This window comes from Calypte anna, chromosome Z, assembly GCF_003957555.1.
Source record: "Calypte anna isolate BGI_N300 chromosome Z, bCalAnn1_v1.p, whole genome shotgun sequence".
NCBI lineage: Eukaryota > Metazoa > Chordata > Aves > Apodiformes > Trochilidae > Calypte > Calypte anna.
In genome coordinates, this window is record NC_044274.1 from 53,328,128 (window position 1) to 53,349,512 (window position 21,385).

The 21,385-nt window shown below is 36.2% G+C and overlaps 1 protein-coding gene across 1 annotated transcript in view; it reads right to left on the reverse strand.

Annotated features, from left to right (window-relative positions):
• The window catches only part of CWC27 (CWC27 spliceosome associated cyclophilin), a 103,072-nt gene that overhangs the window by 23,408 nt on the left and 58,279 nt on the right, over positions 1-21,385 (reverse strand). The window contains exon 11 of the mRNA XM_030467266.1: positions 10,000-10,097. Coding sequence (XP_030323126.1) covers positions 10,000-10,097 — 98 coding nt within the window. The remainder of the gene's footprint in view (positions 1-9,999; positions 10,098-21,385) is intronic.

The following is a 21,385-nucleotide window of genomic DNA, read 5'->3' on the forward strand; positions in this document are numbered from 1 at the left end:
TATATTATAAAATAAATTATGAAACAATGTTGTGTTTGAAAGAATGTTTTTGTTTAGAATTAATTCTACCTGTGGATTTCTTTGCACATTTAAGTGCTATTCAGTTACTATGACAATAGCTCTGGTCTGCCAAAGTTCCTGAAGAGCCACTGTTTGCTTAGAAGTTAGGTAAGAATCAGGAAATACTTACTGTCAGTAACTGAATAGATTTGCTTACAGAATGAGCTGCCAGGGTTGGACAGATTACTGGACTTTCAGTTTGCTACAGTGAAAGAAAAGCAACAGTTCTCTAACAAACTCTTTCATTTAGCCAACTCAAATAATAAAATCTTACAAGTAATGCACAGAATCACAGGATTGTTCTGGTTCGAAAAGACTTAAGATCACGAAGTCCATTCCTAAGGGATCAAAACATGTCTTTGGAAGAGCAGAGCTCACTGATCTGTAAAACAGTGAAAAACTTTATACGCAGCAGTGTAAGGCTCTAGTGAATCCATTCTGAACATTGGAAGCTTTTAGGTACATGGTTCCAATCAAAAATGTAGTTCATTTTCTAATTCAGTTGACTTCGAGTGCATTCTTAAGATTACTACTAAAATCAAAGCTGGCTTACAGTGTTCTCTTTTCTTTTGCAGACAGAGAGAAATTAGAGGAAAAAGCATTTACTTCAGCAGAACAGAGATTGAATGTAGATTGTGGGTATTGTTTTATGAGACTGAGAAAAAAAAAACAGCAATAAAATCTAAACTTAAACTGGGATCCTTGCTAAATTTTGAGAGTTTTTAAAATCTAAAAATCTTCACTCATTCCCATACCATAATTAAAAACAAAGCAGAAAATATTTCACACCTTAGTAGAATTCTTAATTTTTATACGTTTTTAGATTTCACTTCTCAGATTGTATTTTCATAGCTTTTGTTTTCTTATGTGTGAAAACTAAATTCCACCATCCACAGATTATCAGAAAGTTTACAAAAATGTTCCAATAAGAAAAATGAAAACACTAATTCTTAAATACTACTATTTAAAACCAGCATATATTTAAACAACTGGGCAGATGGTATTTCTCTAAAGCAAATTTCATTTAAGTATGTTCACAGGTTTACACTATAGACCTTTCAAAAGTATATCTTTCAAATATTTGATTAAGTACTTCAAAATACTGAAGTAATTCAGTACTCAAATTATAATGTTTGATGTAATTTCTGGCATGACTACAGCAAATGTCACATGAAAGAAAAACATCTTATTTAAAGTAAGGTCTTGACAGCAGTCTGGCATAGTCAACAATCTTATTCACAAATTGGAAGGCTGGTTATAATCAAACACGTACAGAGGGACTTAGTTCTTTTCTCTATCATCTTGAAACAATGTAAACTTTAAATTTTCACATCCCAGGCCCCCCAGTCTTTCTTAATTACTCCTCTCTCAGAGTAGAGAAAAAAATAAGGTAGGCATAATAAATAAGATGAACAATTTAAAGTAGTTATACTAAATGTGGTACCAATAGTAATAAAGATGTACCAGCGAACATAAAAATATGTCTTGTGCTGCTGCCTGTGGTGTCTGTTCACTAGCATCCTGCCAGAATTAGCCCTTACCCTGCAAAAAGTCCAGTGTGACCTAGGCCTTATTCCACAGTTCTTCAATCTTCAGTGAATTTCTTCCACTACAGTTTCAAGTTTTGGCTGAGATGCAGTGTTCAACTAATCAGGCACAGAATCATATTAATGGAGTTACATAGCCTCTGAATTAGCATTCCTTCCTAATGCAGCCTGCTCAGAACATAGGCAGACCCTGTGCAAGTGTCTGCACCATCTGTGTAGACATACCTTATACAACATGACAAAACTTGCTCTCTGTCCCACATTCCCCAAAACGATAGGCAAAGATCAATGGAAAAAATCTCCTGCTGCATACACATTAATTTCCTGACAGTAATCTGTTTTAAATAAATGCAATTTCTTACATGGCAGCTAGTGGGGAATAGGTAAACTGTTACCTATTTACCTAAATAGATATTGTATCCACTTGTTCAGTATCATTTTGGTGGTATTTAGAACTTGTTGCTATAATACAACTTTGCTTTTATAATGCCTTAATGCCTTTGTGTAGCAACAACCACACAATCACAGCCACATACAATTCAAAGTCACATTCAGTTTGTCTCCTAATACAAACCTGAAATATTTTTCAGTTTTGTGGCTTTCACGATTTCTTTATTTTATGAGTTTGTGCATTAAATTATTTTTCCTTAATATCAAGGAAATAACCTTTTAACATCCCCTAATGACTTTTAATTTGTTTTCAATTACATTTTCCACACGTTTTCTGCCCTCCTTCAAATAATTCCTGTACCACAATCTAGTATTTAATGACATTTACTTTTATTTCAGGTAAATTAATAAATCCATATTTTTCTAACAATGTTTTTCTAATATTTGTAGGATACAGTCTAAATACCCTGTCCTACTTCAATTTTGGTATCACAGCAACCATAAAGTACAACACAGTGACGTGATGTTACGCAGACAAAAGTGAGCTTTAAGATACAATACCACGCAAATTTTAATATAACTTTAAAATATTTACAACTCCATATGTTTTCCCAATTAATATTATTACGAAAGTTTACAGGTCTTTGCTCAATGAAATCATGCTTCTTTAATTTCTATTCCAACAGGACAGCAGCATTATGAAGTTAGAAGTCACAAGCTGCTATTTAATCTGTCTAACATATATTCTAAATTTAATCTGTGTCTTCCTCAAAACTGATGCTTCAAAACTGAAATGTTCCAACAAAATTTAGAGGTACATCTGAGGATCTGGCTAGAGTGAAAAAGTGAAACTGAAGAGAGCAGCTTTTATCTCCAACCAACCATGATGAAAAAAAAAAAAGCTTTGCCATAACTGCAAATAAATTCAATCATTTCAAAAACTCCGGCAGTTAGCTCTGAACTATTATCTGTGTCTTTGGGTCACCTCTAGTGAAATTCACAAAAGACAGGAAAACTATGGGTACTTCAGCATTACCCAACAATGCTATGAAACAGGTGCAAATGTAGAGGCAATTTAGTCCCACTGCTGAATGAGGTGGGTGCCCTGGTGACAGAGGATACAAAGAAGGTGGAATTGCTGAACACCTTCTTTGCCTCTCTCTGTACTGGTGGAGGATGTCCTCAGGAGTCCCAAGCCCCTAAGGCTGCTGAGAAGTCAGGGTAAAAGATGAGTTTGCCTAGGTTGATGAGGGCTGGGTTAAGGATCAGTTAATGAGGCTGGACATCCATAAGTCCATGGGTCCTGATGGGATGCACCTACAGGTCCTGAGGGAACTGGTGGATGTCATTGCTTGGCTGCTCTCCATCATCTTTGGTAAGTCACTGAGAACAGGAGAGGTGCCTGAGGACTGGAGATGAGCAAATGTCACTCCAGTCTTCAAGAAATGCAAGAAACATAGCTACCTTGGTAGCTACAGACCTGTCAGCCTCACCTCCATCCCTGGAAAGGTGATGGAACAACTCATTCTTCATGCTGTCTCCAGGCACATCACGGACAAGAGGCTTATCAAGAGCAGTCAGCATGGCTTTACTAAGGGGAAGTCATGTCTGACCAACCTGATTTTCTTCTATGAGGATATAACCAGGTTGATGCAGGATGGCAGAGCAGTAGACATAGTATATCTTGATTTCAGTAAGGCATCTAACACCATCTCCCACAGCATCCTTGGAGCTAAACTGAAGGCATATGCCCTGGATGACTGAGTAGTGAGGTGGATCTGACACCTTCACCTTCTGTTGAAGGACAGAAGCCAGAGACGGGGTCCAGTTGGAAATCTGTTTCTAGTGGAGTCCCTCAAGGGTCAGAACTGGGATTCAATCTATTTACTGATGACCTGGATGAGGGAACAGAGTGCACTATCAGCAAGTTTGCTGATGACACAAAACTGAGTGGGGTGACTGACACCCCCAAAGGCTGTGCTGTCCTTCAGAGGGACCTGGACAGACTGGAGTGTTGGGCAGGGAGAAATTTAATGAATTACAACAAGGACAAGTGTAAAATCTTACATCTGGGAAGGAACAACCCCAGGTACCAGTATAGGTTGGGGACTGAGATGCTGGAGAGCAGCAGAGGTGAAAGGGATCTGTGGGTGCTGCTGAATGGAAGGATGACCATGAACCAACAAAGTGCTCTGGTGGCCAAAAAGGCCAATGGCGTCCTGGGGGGGGTCCCAGAAGGGGGGTGGTTAGTATGTCAAGAGAAGTTCTCCTCCCCCTTCACTCTGCTCTGGTGAGGCTGCATCTGGAATACTGTGTCCAGTTCTGGGCCCCTCAGTTCCAGAAGGACAGGGAACTGCTTGAAAGAGTCCAGCAAAGAGGAACCAAGATGATGAAGGAAGTGGAACATCTCCCTTATGAGGAAAGGTTGAGGGAGCTGGGTTTCTTCTGCTTGGAGAAGAATGAGGGGTGGCCTCATCAATGTTTATAGACATGTAAGGGGCAAGTGCCAGGAGGATGCAGTCAAGCTCTTCTCAGGGGTGACTAAAAATGGGACAAAGAGCAATGGTTATAAACTGGAGCATACGTGGTTCCATGTAAATATTACAAAGATTTTTTTCATTGTGAGGGTGACAGAGCACTGACACAGGCTGCCCAGGGATGCTGTGGAGTCTCCTTCCCTGGAGATATTCAAATCCCACCTGGCCATGTTCCTGTGTGACCCGCTGTAGATGACCCTGCTCTGGCAAGGGGGGGTTGGACTAGATGATCTTTCTAGGTCCCTTTCAACCTCTAACATTCTGTGATTCTACAAAATGTGTTAAATTTACGCCCTGATATGCTTAGTACATATTCTGGAGGCAGTCTGTTTTAAATTAACAGTTGAAGCTCATCAGGTATGCTCCTGGAATGTACCTTCCAGCATGGTGTACATTTAGTCTGCAGTGAAACACTAATGCAGATGTAACCTTTTTCTTGAAATTTCTATTAAGATTTCAACTTTCCAATCATATTCGTGAAGTCTTCAAGTTCTTTCATCCTTTACCAGAAATGTACCTATCATGCAACTGTACTCATTCTTTCCATACATGAAAAGAATTTTGTACAATTCAAATGACAACAAATTGATAGGTTTATGAAGGGACATCTGGAGAATGATTTCTAAAATACAGTGGGTAGAATCCAAACGTGGTAATTAACCATTTTAAACTTTTATACTTACAAACTTTATATAAAATGTGTTAACTAATCAGGAAGACTCCATTATTATAGGAAGAAATCTTTAGCAAGTGCCAGTTAATGCTGCCAGCATCAGCATAACTTTTGTCAGCAGCTTAAGTGAAGATACAGGAAGCCAACAGGATAACATGAGATAGTTCCACTACCTTATTATATTTTGATTGCAATTTAAGCATGTGTGCTTAAGCATGTGTTAAGCATCATTAGTGTTAACCTCTTGAAAACCTTAGGTGGATTCCTATGTGTACTTCGATGCATTTTATTTACTTTAATAAGAAAACAAAACCACTTCTCTTTTCCCTGACAAATCTAAAATGTATTTCTAGAAACTTAGATTTTTATGTATGTCATAAATGTGGACGCAGCATCCCAAGCTACAGAATATGCTTTTCTTATTCTTGATTCCATAAAGACAGAAAGTTTCACTACTGAACAAATTTAGACATGTCTGTTTATTTACTAAATAAATCTACTTCCTTACTAATTAATCTACTTACTAAAAACAGCATATAGAACTTTAAATAACCATGTGTCTTGTAGAATGCTGCAAAAGACTACATGTTAAAATGTCTCCATTATTTGGAAGCTCAGTTCCTCCCTTTTAGTCTGAATTTTGGCCATAGTAACAAGTGAACTATTGTCCAGCTAAATTAGCAAGGACAATCTGACTTCTGACTTTTAAGGACAGATTAGAAGAATTTATTTAAGTTTGAAGTTTGAATCTCTACTTGGTTCTATTTCAATTGCTGCTGTTCTGAAATAAAATCCAAACTAAGAGCTGGAAAAGGATTTAGAGGTATCAAAAATAGCAAAGTATGGATGAAGAAAACAAACAAACAAAAGTTTTGTTTATTCACCTAGCTATATGGATTTTATTTCAAACCACAGAAATCCTTTAGAAGCAGCTATAGGAGATTAAGTCTTCTATTTATTTATATACAAAATCTTTTGCCAAAGAATACTCATGGTTATGGTACAGGGCCATTATTTTTTGCAACACTAGATTTTTTACAGAAGAGATTTGTGACCACAACTCTGTATTTTGTATACATGTTTTCCCTCACTGATTAACACTTCAAAATTAGTTATACTGGTTTCACCAATTTCTTGTGACAAAATAAACAGTATTTATGGCAATTTTATGTCTGTTTTATGCTATGGTTGTCATTGTGCATCCAAAGCTAGGCAGGACCATTTATGTATTTTATAGCTGAATGGCTAAAGAAAAGACCATGTGGCAGCACTCAGTAAATTCTGGTACCATTTTTAAATGTCTGGTGTCATAAACTCATCTCTTAATCACAGCTGTTCTTATTTTAATCCAGAGTTTTTTATAATCCAAACTATATGCCAGCTATAAAGTAAATCTCCCATCTGTCCTACAGTCATCACCTTAAAGCACTGCATGTTCATTTTAGCTAAATGTAGCCATACCAGTTATGATTAATGAGGTTTCTTCACATTTATTCTTTCGGTGTAGATTTTCCAATACTAGATTCTCTGTCATCAGAAAATTTTTTACTTCCTTTGATCACATGGTGAATTACATTCCTTTATGCCAGACTTCCTCAAAAACAGAAACATAATTAGGACACTGACATTCTCTGTTTCTGATATAGACAAAATAACTCACTAGACAACCAGAGTAAGTTATTTGAAGTGAAAGCAAAATGTAAATAGAGTACTGCTTTACTGAGTTATTTTGGCAGACCTACAACCAAGCCTTTATTTTAACTTCTTGATTTAAAGACTCACAGTGATTGTGAATACATCGATTATGGTGATGCTTCCACCTAACTCCTATCATTGTTAACAAGATGTTTAGTTTTTCCTCCCCATCAGAACATTCTTCCAGGTCACATAATTACCTTATTTTGTATTCATCTGTGCTTCATAGAGTCTTGAAAAACAGGCCATATAAGCCCATTCCTCCCAAAACACAGGTTCAACTTTTTCTACATCAGTTCTAAGAACCATTTGTCTCACCTGCTATGAAAAAATTCCACTTTTTAGGCCATTTATTCCAATACTTGGCTTTATGATGTTTTGCCTAATATTTAAGATAAATCTCTTCAGCTGCAATTGAAGCCTATTTTCTGTCTCCTTCACACAAATGACTTGGAATAATTTCCACTCCTTCATGCACTTTAACATTCTTGATAATCACAATATGGCACTTTTTACAAAGTCACCTCTATATTATGCATTCCAGACCATCAACCAACTTTATTGCTCTCCTCTGGGCTCCCTTAAGATGCCCTCTATCTTTTTTCTAAGTGCTATCACCAAAACTGGGCAAAGGATTAAGTCTGAAGGCCTGGTCAGACTGAACAGAAAATGAGACCATCCTACGTACAACAGCCTATTTTTGTACGCTTTACAGTACACTTTAGTCTTTTTCAATAGCATGTCACTATAACTTGCTTTCAGCTTTCTACTTATTATGTTTCCTAGATTTTAAGCTGCCTAAGTGCTATCAAGTGATACAAACTAAGTGCTATCAAGAGATGCAAACCATTTACTACAATGTTTTTTCCCTAAGATCTCCCAATAATCATATTCTGTTTACCTTGACCTGGCTTTTAACTTCCACAAACTGACTCAATTTACCAACCCAGCACAAAACTAACCTAAAAAAAATGAAGAATTTTCTTCCAATTTCAACTGAATCAGATCAGTAAAAGTCTATGTGGAACGGCAGAAGGGAAGACATTGAGCCCATACAGCTCTTTGCTTTAGCACATACATTTTCACATTTTTCTTTAATATTTTTTTTCCTTCCCCTTCCCTGTCTGGTATATTGTTTTAGTCTGCAAATTCAATAAAAGATAACCAGTAAACAGATTCCCAGGAACCCTGCTTTCACAAACAATTCCCTTAAAACATTTAGTTACCTTTTTTTATGTTAATTAAAATGAAGTCTCTAAGACTGCTTTAGCCTACTGTATATGTTTCAGTGAATTCTATCAAGTTCAAATTATTTTAATGCACCTAATTTATCTAAGTAGGCTCTAAGTGCTTGTTCTGTACCTGAAAGCTTTTTTCTGTCACTGATCACATATAACCGTATGATCAAAGTTGGCTGCTGTGCTAAAGACACAGTGAAAAGAAGCATTCAGACTTATTTCTTCCTTGTTTAGCCAAAGACAACTAACTCTCTTCTTGCTTACTCCTCTCTTGTTACTGTATTTTCATTAATCATTTGGCCTTCACCATTTGCATCTCATTTAATGTCTTTTTAATTTTTTCTTAAATTTTAGAACATGTTTATTTTTAAAATTTTTAGGTACTCCAAGAACTTGTTGAATAGGTTCTTTCCTGCCACAGATCTTTCTCAACAGGTACTGGAACAGACACTTCCTGTGCTCAGACAGTCAACACAAAATAGGGAAACCAAAATTATTCAAGATTGTTTTCACCATTACATCACACCTACAGATTTTCAACAGGTTTATCTCCTACCTGCTACTTATTCCAAAGAAACAAAGAACCATCCCAAACCTGCTAGTACTTAACCTCCCTTTCTTTGGATACAAGGTATTCTTCAAAACCACACCATAGTATTAACTATGAGTACTGTCCATGAGTTTAAAGGTGGACCCGTAAAGGTGTATTTATTCAAATCACCCTGCAGTAGGTCCTTGACTTAACTAGCACCAGAATGAGGACAATGCTTAAACAATACTATTACAACTGTCACACATGGCACTATTCAATATAATTCATCATATATGTACATAAGGACCAGTCCTAACCTTTTCCACACTTACAGACCTTGCATACTTGCAGACCTTTTTTCTAAATGGCCAGTGACAACATGGCCATTAGAAAATCTCGCCAATGAGAGCTTACATTAATTCAGTGGTTGAACATGATTCTTGGAACTTTTCCAGAGCTACTATTTTGTGAAATTTAGTGACAGATTTCACAAACAGGCTCAAGGTATTTTTTGTCTTGCCAAACTGGCTGCTGATCCATCTCACTTATTATCTAAGGGAGTCCATGATTTTTTTGAAAAATGTGATATTATACTTTGTACTACTCTTCCAAATTGTGTGTAATCTGGACATTTTTATGAATAATTTTACATATTCTTCAAGCTTTCTTATGGTATTGATAACTGGACCAAGGATCCATTCCAGAAACATGCCTAACAGCTCCACAGCACTTCAAAACTAGTCCTTTTTATTTGCTACTTCAGTTCAGCTAATAAAGGATCTTGCAGCCTGAGCTAAAACACACATCTTGCATACTATTATAAACTTAGCACTTTATGCACAGCTAGAAAGAAATAGAACATGAAATTTATGCAATGCAGAAGTCAGCATCTGGAGTTTGAAGTCAGTAGCTTTGAGCTCAGCGTTAACATCTACATTTAAGTACCTTTCCAAGACAGAACTTCAAGAAGACTGTCCAAGTTAGAGATTAGAAAAGTTCAGTCCTCATCAAAAAATTCAATCATATGACATGTTTTTTCAAATCCAGAGGCTTGTCCAATTACATAGAGGTAACTAAAGAATTTTTAGGACAAATACTACCCTGGTTTGAAAGAATGAATACTACTTGTAAAATTTATTTATATACTGGCATCCCTACATTAATACCAGTATTAAAAAAAACTAAGCTTCCATGGAAAAAAATATAAATCTACATTTCAACAATATAGTGTCTACGTTTATCCACATGAAACACAAAAATACTAAAAAAAGTTAAACTGGAATATTAACTGGAGATCTTCATAACGCATGTTATAATATGCTCTTACCTTCCTTTTCTTTGGGTTTTAAAGCCTTTTCTTCTTTTTTTTGCTTTGCTTCCAGCAGTTCACGTTTCAGCTGTCGTGCTTCTTTACGTAGTTCCTCACTGCAAAGAGAAAAATATTTACAAGAATTCTATCTTCTGGAATATAGCCACTCAAGAGAAACAGAATCAAAGTTAATAGGCAGTAAATCTTTGATATAAACATAGGGTATGTACTGGCTCGCTGATGCTAGGAACATGATTTAAAAATCAATTAGGACCTAGGAAAGTTCATCTTTTCGTTAGCAGAGACAACAAAAGTACATAACTGATGACTTATTTTAAGACTCCATTAGACATATGTCAAGGATGTGAATAATTAAACAAAGAACCTCCATTCGTATTTTTAATTAACATGGTAATATTTAACCATGAGGACCACGGACAGAATTTGAAATGGAGGCACTGCCAAATAAATACTACATGTGTTATATAATTCTGCTTATTGAAATAATAAAACTTAGAATCCTGGATTTCTTAGATAGACAGGCAATGTAGTTGCTAAGTTACAAAGACATAATATGTATGTAAGATTATTATTTTTATTATTACCCATTATTATTACATACGAAAAGTAATTTAATTTTCTAAATTGTACAAAAAAATAATCAGGTGATAACACTAGAAGGAAGAAAACAATATCTGCAAGTCATAGTGTGAATTTAAATGAAGCATCTGTTTTCACAGAATCACAGGTTGCAAGAGACATCTGAAGATCGAGACAGTGCAGCTCCTCAGCTCAAAGCAGGGCTCAACACAGTAGGTTGCCAAGAGCATCCAGTCAGGTTTTGAAAATGCAAAGATGAAGACTCCTCAGCCTCTTCAGGCAACAACTGCTTGACCTCTCTCAGTGCAGAAGCGCTCTTTTCAAGGTTTAAATGGTATTGCTTGAATTTGAGCTTGTGCCTGTTTGTGCCAGCCCAATGGTTACTAGTGGCAAAGAACTGATAACTTAATTTTTTGGTGTTACAATCTGTATTTCTCACTTTTAAAAAATTTTATTATTAAATTCTGATTAATTTAGTATTCTTCGAAGTCCATGAACAGGAAAAATTATAACAATGCAGGAACGTGGCATGCAAGCATCTCCCTGCAGCTGTTTTATGTTCCTCAGTTCTCATCTGTAATACCATTACTCACAACAGAGCAGCCTTTTTTAATCAAAGACTTGGAATTGTAGGGTGATGACTTCCTCTGAACTTCATTTGTGTGTATGCACAAAATGCAGTGCTTGTGAAAAGCACTAGAAAAACACTGTCATTGTTATGCTATTCAGGCAACAAATTATAGTTGTATATAGTTGTATAGTAGTAGGTATTAAGTTTTCAACACCACAACCGAAGTTATACTAAGCCAGATACATACACTTTTACATAAGACTAACTTCTACTTTTCTATCCTGAGAAGAAAATCACAGGGAAAGGATTAAGAGTAATTTTAGCCCATGCAATCTCATCGCAGAATCAATTTATATAAAAATATAAAACTGGGGTGTATGCAACACTGATCTTGAATAGTACAACATTTTCTTAGAGAAGTTGTACAGCAGGAACAACATCTATGTCAATGAAAGTTATGTGTTTAAAATATTTATCGAGTGCCAGAATGCAGTGATAGGAACACAGCAAGACAGGGTTACAAATTGCACTTGTGAGTTACAGCCTAGCATATCAGAAGCTTTCCAGTAAGCAGGACAGTTACACTTTCTCTTAGTTATTTTAAGCTATTGTGGAAAGAGAAATGAACTAGCTAGTGACAATTATTCAGCCTCTTGATGCTCCCTTCTCTGCCTCTCTCTTTTCTTATTTTCAGTGGAAAGAGGGGTTTGTGCAGAACACACGTAATCCTAATTCCTAGAAAGACTACTTTTAATAAGTTTTTTTCAAAGCTGTCTCTATGATCAGCACTATCTCAATAAAGCACTTGGAGTTCATGCTTCCTACATTTTTTATTCCTAGGCTCACTTAACAGGTTGATAAGAAAAGTAATCCAAAATGCCTGCATGATAAAGAGGAAGCCACAAGAACTGACTAAGAGGAAGGCAGGCTAGCCATATTTACTGGAATAGAACTAGAAATAACTAACTTTTTGTAAACAGGAAAAAGTCAACCTGATGAGGTAAAGCATAATCAAATAAGGTTTCTACCTGCCCTCTCCATCTTTTAATATGGGTCTTTGCATGTGGTAAATTTCACAGAGGTTTCATACAGCTTAGCTGCTGGTGTGTACCCAATTATGCAGTTGTCTGGAAGTGTCTCCCCTCCCTCAACACAGAGAGTCCTTCCAGAGCAGATGTAATCTCCACTGCCTATGCACCACCATTTTGAAGAGCTAAAATGCAGAAATGGAAAACAACTAACACACAACTGCTTTGTTGTACACAAAGCCCAGCTACATATCTTGAAATTACATGTCTTGAAAACAGAAACACAGCTCATTCTTTAAAATGACATATTTTGCCTACCAAATTTGTGAAGAACGTTCCAGTGAAGTTGCTGGATTCCACTTTGCAGAAATTTCTTCTAAAACTAGACAAAATGGACCAAACTACCTACTGTCAGCAATTTTTTTCCAATAGTTTTGAAAGCAAATTTCATTTTATAGTAGGTTAAAGCTGTAACTTTCCAAATACTGGCTAGCACCAGTTTATATGTAAACAATAGCTCTTAACTTTTTGATATGAAGTAGTTTAGCCTTATTTTTCTGTAATTACTACAATCTCTTGACTACATGAGCCTAAGTATCTTTTGCAGGCTGAAGCTGGAACATACTGAAAGATAACAGTGGTTAAACAACTTTTCCATTAGACTGTCACTATAGTAGGGCCAAGCACAATGGTCATAAATTGTCTACATCTGCTCTGCATTCAAGGTCAAGTGAAGAAATAACTCTCTGTATGTCTCTGTGTTTATGTATGCGTGCACACAATAAATTATATATGGAATGTTTCCAAATGGGAAAATTATTGATCATATTCTTTTCCTTTAAGTAACACTGCTGAAATTCTCTTGGAGACTTGGCTCCTAGAAGCACTATGAGAAAAATAACCCAAAAAACTGCCTGTTGAAGTTAAAAGCTAGAATCAAACAGCAATATCAAAAGAACTACTTGCTCTTTCTACTTATATCAGCACTGACTGAAATCAACTTTCATTCTGCATAAAAATATTTAGCCTGATGATTTCAAAACTATGCAACTCCAAAATTTTCGTATTACTTCCTCAGAACAAGTGAGATTGTTTTATACAGAAGATCAAATCTAGGAGTCCCCTTGAATTTCTGGTACAGCTGTGGCTCAGTTTAATAGGACTGACAGGATCTCCAGAATCTAGAAGTTACAAGAACTTGGGAAACTTCAGGTTCAAATCGAGTTACATCCTGAAGACACCATGCATAGTGAAGGCATCAGCTTTTCTAGTAAACTCTCTGAATGCATGATCAAGAAACACCTCTCCACTGTTCTGGTCACCCCTCAGGCTTTGTGTTATTTTATGATATTTTCCCAGCTTTAATCACTTCTGTTTACTTGAGAACTCCCTTCAGTATTTCCACAATCCTTTTGAATGTGGACTTCAGAATCACACATCCTGGTGGGTTCCAACATTCCTGTAGGTGGACTTGGTACTGTACTTTTAACTCATCGAAGAACACAAAGTCATCAGTCACCACTGCACTGAGCGCTCATTATTTTCCACAATTATTTGAAATCCACCCTGGTAATTACTTTCCAAAATGTCATTCAGCAGCTGTACTACCCTGCAACTACAAGCTGAATTTCATATTTCCAATAGTATAGCTGCTATTTAGTTTCATTACAAGTGGTTTTTTTATTTCATTGTGGCCACTTAGGTATTCAACTCCGATAATTTTTAATAGTTTGTTCTCAGGTACCCCATTATTTTCTTGTAAAGACTTTTTTTAAAATAAGAGTGTCTGTGGGTTTTAAACATTTTTTTTACACAAATCTACCTGCAACTTTAAAAACTGTACCAACACAGGTATTGTTATAAACCAAAACAGCAAGCTCTTTTTAAGCCTGTATCATCCTCTCCCTTCAGTTTCCACAACAGGTAATAAATTTACTTGCTACCTACAAAATGACACTAACTAGCATGAGTTACACTTAAAGAATTTTTTTTTTCAATGATGTCCCAAATGCTGTATGTCATTACACCTCATTATGAGTGAAGCAAGTCTAACCTGTTTTCATTTATCTTTATCATATCTTTTGCCATAATTATTCACAAAAAGTAGTTCCACTCTTTGAAACTATCAGTTTTGAAATTTTCATTAAAAATGGACACTAGTAGAGAAGAAAGCACTGCCTTTTCACCAAGAGTGTTAGCTAGGTTTGTTATCTGAAAATGCTCCATTTTAAAAGATGCCGCTTTAACTTCACCCTTTTTAAGGGATGTCAACTTTTTATTCCACTCTTTTGCACACAAATACCTATTCAATAATTTTATGTTTTCTATATAATGGTTTTACCATCTTAATATAACAGATGACTTAATATATAACCTACCTTGAGGTCCTTTCCCTCCCTCCTTCAATAGGAACTGTTCAAAAAGTGCCTCCTTGCCTACTTAAAGCATCAAGGTCATGTCATAAATATTTCTAGCCTTTCTGGTTGGTATCTGTATTTTAATTTGACAGATCAGTCATATCCTTGTTATTTTTCACTGACTTCATATCCTTTTTAAATCAGAATGTGTCCTTCCCAGTATAACGTTATTGCACATCCAGTGCAATATTCCTGAACAATGCCTGAATTTTGATAGCCTTTCATTCTGTTTTTAATTCTGCAATTCAGTTATACAAATTAAATGAAAAGCTGCATCCAGAGAGTACTGGTGAATGACTCAATGTCCAGAGGTCAACATCCCCAAGTCCTCCTCCTCAGGGATGCTCTCAAACCATTCCCTGCCCAATACTGACCCTTAAGGAACATCACTCATCACTCATCTTCACATGGGACATCAAGCTGTTGACCAAAACTCTTTATAGAGTGTGACCAACCAAACAATTCCTTATCCACTTTCCTTTTCTTAAATATATTTAAGATAATTTAAAAAAACCTATTATATCATTAGCACTCATCATTTATACAGAAAGGTTACTCTAGAAGTGACAACCAGATGCCTTGATACTATCACAGACAATGAGGCAGAACTTCTGTTCAGATGGTAACTTTCCGTTTTGGCTGGATACTTCTGAAAATGCAGAATATTTCACTTAGGAATTCCTATTCTATGTTAAAATGTAAGTAGCATTTCCAGACAGAGAACTGTAATGATAAAACATAAATAAAATATCAAGTTTGTACAATTACTTGATTTCCAGAATGTCTGGAACAATCAAGGGGGAATAGCTTCTCTACAATGTCAGTTTTGAAGCTTTCTCTGATACTCCCTCTTCTGACCCTTGGGGTACCTGCAGAACATTGAATTCTTGGAATGGAAAGCAAATTCCCCTATTTTGCATGTGGACCTAAGACTTTTGTAGGGCACAGAAACCTTATTTTTGTCTGGATTGGATTACATTACTGTTCATCTCTGGCAATGAAAAAGCTTACAATTAAAAATGAGAACGAAAATCATGTGTTTGGAATGTGCACTGTCTTTCTGACAGCCTGGTTTTGCTGTAGATGACTTCTGCAATGGTACATTGCAGTGGTATCTCAAATAAGATGAAGATATCAAAAATGGTGGAAGACATTTTCAGCAGGTCATGACACTGGAAACTTGTAAACTAAGTATTTCGTTATAGCTCCTGGGCTCTGTGCTAATGCTAACAATTAATGCTGGTTTTGACTTTTAACAGTACTTGGTATATTACAGTTTGCAGTTAGTACTAAAAGTCTTTGTTTTAAAAACTTCTGCAGTGAAAGAGTTTACGATGAAGTGCAAGTATTTATATAAAATTTACTTGGGACTACTGAAAGATTTCAATGCTGAAATCTAATAAGACTGCATGTGTATTAAAGACTGCCTGGGCAACCATTACTGTCTTTCCATTTATATAACTTAGAATGTAATTAAGCAGATCACATATTTAAAGCATCAGATAAACGGCACTCTTATTTTAACGTAATTACGCATATTGGGTCGTAAACTACACTGTATGTCAGCCACCTCAGTATTGAGCAATTCTCATAGGCTGGTGAAGTCTGTTACCATTTTATTCCACTGGGAAGTTTAGCAAAACAGCAGGGCCCACAGCCTGAGCATGAAGTATAAACTTCGGCAAGAAAAAGATACTATGGGAGAAGCAATATATTTCATTATGGCAACTTAGACAGATGGAGAGGGATAAAACCTCACAGGTTTCAGGGCACATGAGCTCTTCTTCAGCTAGTTTATTTTTCTTCCACAGTTTGCTTAATAAAAGATATTCGCTTTCTCTGCAAACTCTCTTCACTTACACTGTTCAGCCACCAGTTACACTGCCAGAAATTGCAGATGTATGCATTAGATTTAGGCTGATTTTACACAGTATCTATGACTGCAGCACATTCTGGAACAGATAGGAGAATTTAAATTTTACCCACATAAGTGAAGAACCTAACTTTGACTAGTGTAAGACAGGCAACACTATTGAACTAAAACAAATAAACAGCAAAACTGGAGGGCAATGCCAGCATCTTTCAGCTAGATGACTGGTATATTTATCTGGATTGCATCTTTTTTATTTTTTGTAATAGCATACCATACTGTAATAGCAGGTCATTCGCAGCCCCTGTAATTAAGGACAGTTTCCTCCTCCTCTGTCACTTCCTAATGATGACTTGCACAATGAATTCTTGTTTTAGTTCCTTACTGCATGATCCCAGTACTGTTATATTTCAGCCAATTTCTATCATTAAAGCTTTGAGATCATGCCATTTTTCATTAGACTATTCCTACCTAAATTACTCCTATCCCATTAACATTACTTCACAAGTTTGTACTATTTACAAGGGTCTTTTAACAAACCAGTTGTTGTGGGGTTTTTTTCCATACTTAAAGTATTACCAAAAACCTGAAGAACTATCTTACTAAATTTGACCAAAAATACCAGATGCTATTTCAATATAATTTACAGTCACCTTTAGCAAACTTCTTATCTAACGAATAGTTTACATTATAAATTTCCGTCATCTTAATTTTAACCTTTTCCTTCACAGTAATCCAGAGTAAATTTTATCATACAAGTTTAGCCTAGAAAAAAGGTTACTTTCACTCAGAAAATATCTGAAGATAGGTTAGTTTAGCAGAATCTCTTTTAATAAACCAATTCAATGTTTTTTTCTACTAGCCAATAACTGTTGTCTGTAGTTATTACTATTTCTTTCAAACCTAGACATTGTATTACACTGTTCTACCATCTTAGAGGAAGCAAACCAAATCCCTAACTCATTCTGAAAATTTAGACAGGAGGTTTCATGGGTAAATCAGAGAAGTTCTAAAGTCTTAGATAAAAGTACTAAGTGCCTAAGTGCTTTAGAAGTAAAATGCATGCTTCCTGTATAACAAAAAACCACGAATATTAGATGCAATGCAAAGCTCAGAAGAAAGGGACCAGAAGAACAAGGAATTAAAGAGCATGATTAAGCAGTAAGGTTTAAGAGGTTATTCAGACCAAGTAATTTTGCATCTGCAAAGCTAAAGCTAGGGCTGTCAGAACAGATTATAAAGGTCATATGTTAGGTGATGCATAAAAGGGACTGTGATGAGTTTTAAAGAGGCAACAGCTGAAGGTATTAATGCTAAAATGATTGAATTAACTAAAACAAGAAAACAAAAGAAGGAAGGGGTCACTGGGTCACATGGGATTAAAGTGAGTAACAATGTAAACCAAAACCACTGCTGCTAAGATAAATGATTGATTTGTGTCAGCTTTCTCAAAAGAAGATGCTAGCGAGACAACTAAGAACTTGTGATATGATTTGGACATAAAGATGAGAAAAAAAAGAGGCAAATGTGTTGGAAGAAGAATTGTGATAAAGCTGTAGAGCACCTCCTCTGAAAGGAACTCAGGGATGGCTGTTGGACTAAGTCACCTTAAAAGCAATGTTTTGTCAGATGACCAGATAGTAATATTGTACCTTTAGAACAAAAGGGATGACCAGGGAAAGCACAGTAAACCTCACAGCTACCTCACAGGAGCTTTAACTAACAAAATAAATGTAATCTTGAATAGTGAGTCTCTTTGTTGTGTCACTAAAATAGTACTTTCATTCCAATGTGCTGGTGAAGGTGTGGTTGAACAGAGTAAAGGAACACAATGTGAACAGCTTTTGATACTTAAATAGCCTGTAGGAGGGGCCATTGAAAAAAAAAACCAACAACCAAAAAATCAAACAAACAAAACAAACAAACAAACAAAAAACCAACCAAACAAAAAAAGCAAACGCTGAGAAATGGACTGAAAGCAAAGCACACTGTGGAAAAATTAGCCAAACTGACACATGAATAAGTAATTACCTTTCAATACAGCTAAGTTACCATTTCAACTTATATATTCTGAAAAAAATGAGTGAAGTACATGACAGTAACATTTCCAAAAAGCTACAAAGTCAGAAGCTCAGTCAACGCCCAACAAAATGTGATGATTTTTCATTATTTTAATTTGGGAATAGCACAAGTGGCCACAATCAGGTTCTCAGAAATTCTGATTTTTACAGAACCCAAGAAGACTCTGCAGAAGGAAATCCTGGAACATCTTACACAGCTCTTTAAGTGTCCAAAATGAATGAAAAGCCTCTGAACTTTACTAGTGACAGCTCAATGAAGGCCCCTACTAATATGTAGTTGTGGAAAACAATAACATAAAATGTATACTTATTAAGGATAGTAATACAAGTATTATACTGGCAGTACAAGACACAGCCAATATTGCTCAGTTTAGAATACTATAAACAAAACTGATTATTCCATGTCAAAATGGCCAAAAGACTAATACAGAAAACTTCTGAAAGGAGTGGCATTATTCTCACCATGAAAATTCACCCCTCCCATGAATATGATGTAGAACTGAATTATTATTTTCAGAAATAAAATGAGATTGACAAAACATGAAAAACACAAGGAGACACTCTGTAGAATCTCAGTAATTCAGAAAAAAATTCCACTTCTTTAGAGTAAAAACTGAACACTATTAAAAGTATCTCAGACATTTACATGAAACCCAGGAACTTCTATTTAGGAAAAATAATGCTAAAAATGAATTTCAGAAGAAATGGAAGACTTAATTCCGTGGGACCGTATTATTATAATTTGGCTTATGTGTATTACTGATGGATTCCTCTCCAGTTTCTCTGAGGCACGGGCACATGGCACAGCAGCACAGTCCTACTGGAGATTTTCCTCTCCAGGTCTCACTCCGACTCCACACTTCATGTGTCATCAGTGCTCATGACTGATAAGTACTAAATATTTATATCAGCATCAGAGCTTTCAAAAGAATAGAATGCATGGAATGATGAAAATAGCTTTATATATACCCTATTAATACTGGTTTATCATAGGACATTTTAAATATCTAACTGGACACATTAAACTAAGAGAACAATATATGCCAATTATATATCACTGTTTCTTGGAAACTGGATAAAACACTTGCTCTTGCACTTTGCCTGTTGTTTCCCAACATCTGATAAAAATTTATAACAGATGGAAATCATTGCAAAGTGAACAGCACTCCCTTCATGTTCTCCATTCTACTGATTTAATCACAAACACACTGAATCTAATAGTAATAAAACAATAAGCTTGTTGTTGATGAGCTCACCAAATGGCTTCCACAAATACCTATCACTGTAAAATAGTCACCACAGACATATAGAATCCTGTTCTGACCTGTCGTATCACCTGTCTATACAAAACAATAAATTCTGTTTAAAAATAGGAGTGGCCCTATATAAAACAAATAGTCAGCTTCACTTGATTTGTAATTACATGGAAAAGCCAGATTCAAAAATGATGATCTGGCCAAAAATGTTTCATAGAGTTAGCTGGCCTAGACATTTTTAGATTCTAGCATCCTTCCTATTACAAAATGGCAACACTATTCCCAAGTGAGTCTGCTCTGCAGTCTTTGTATAATGTATATTTTAAACAAATAACATTCAAATCGTTTGGTACTGCAAAGTACAACTGAGACTCTCATTACACAGTAGTTAGTAGTTCTATTAAGTTGAAAAAGGCTCCAAGTTGCATGTGCATATGCTGAGGTGTTTGCAGGATCAATGCCAAACTGTCTGAAAGGTCACCTGAACAGAGTATTCAATCTATCTACTGGATTCCTCCCAAGCAAGTACAGATTCCCTCTTTTATTGAGACTTAAAATGGGCAAATCTCTGAAGAGAAAAAAAGTAACTTAATTCTTCTAAAGCCCCAACATTACACAAAATTCCTTTCTATACATAAAAACATCATCAACTTAATGTCAGTTTAAACACTGGCAGAATGTTTCAAGTCTAGAGGCAAACACTGAGCCTTACTCAAAGCTAACAGAAACCTCCTCTTTCCCATAGTACTGAGTTTCAAAGGATACACAAACAAGGTAATTCATCCAGCTTGAGGATCCTTCCTGGCTGCCCTGTAGTCCAGGGCCTCCGCTGATCCAGACAAGAGAAAAAAGGCTGGAAAACAATTTTCTGGCAGCAAGATAAAAACCTAGCTGGAGCACTGCCTTTCCCAAGCACTCTGTCGTCAGACGAAGGGCCCATACGCATGTGATGTGACAGAGGAGGAATGATGAATTCTCTGAGAAAGTCAAAAGACAGGATATCCACAATTTCTCGATACATATTTACACACAGAGTGCTAGCTAGGGGCTGGATGACATGCTCTGCTAGCAGCATCCTGCTTCTTGACTTCCTTTTCTGGCTTAAGGCAGAAAATATGGATACACAGTAAATGAAGCTCTGCATGGAACTAACTTCAGAAATGCACTGTACAATGCATTCACAAAAAGCCAGTATTTTTTGAATTCTCTAGCTCTGGAAAAACTATGTAGCTCACTCACCTGCCAAGCACCATAGCTCAGTCTACAACTGCTTCTGTATCAGAACACAAGGGTAGTCAGGAGGACCTTTTTAAGAACCTCTTCCCTTATGTAGCTGACAGAAGTAGACCACTTTCAACTGGGATTTCAGTGAGAATGGGCAACCAGGTCCCTCTGGCTGTCCAGTCAAAAAAGAGCTCCCTCACATCTCACCACTTCCAAACTTTATTCACAATTAAAAATCCAGTCATTAGAGACAGGATGTGATTAGAGATGCTGTATATGAGTGGCTTGTATGCAAAGGTGAATTAGAATGTAAACAGATTTGAATGAGCCCAAAAATGATATCCAAACAAATACAGA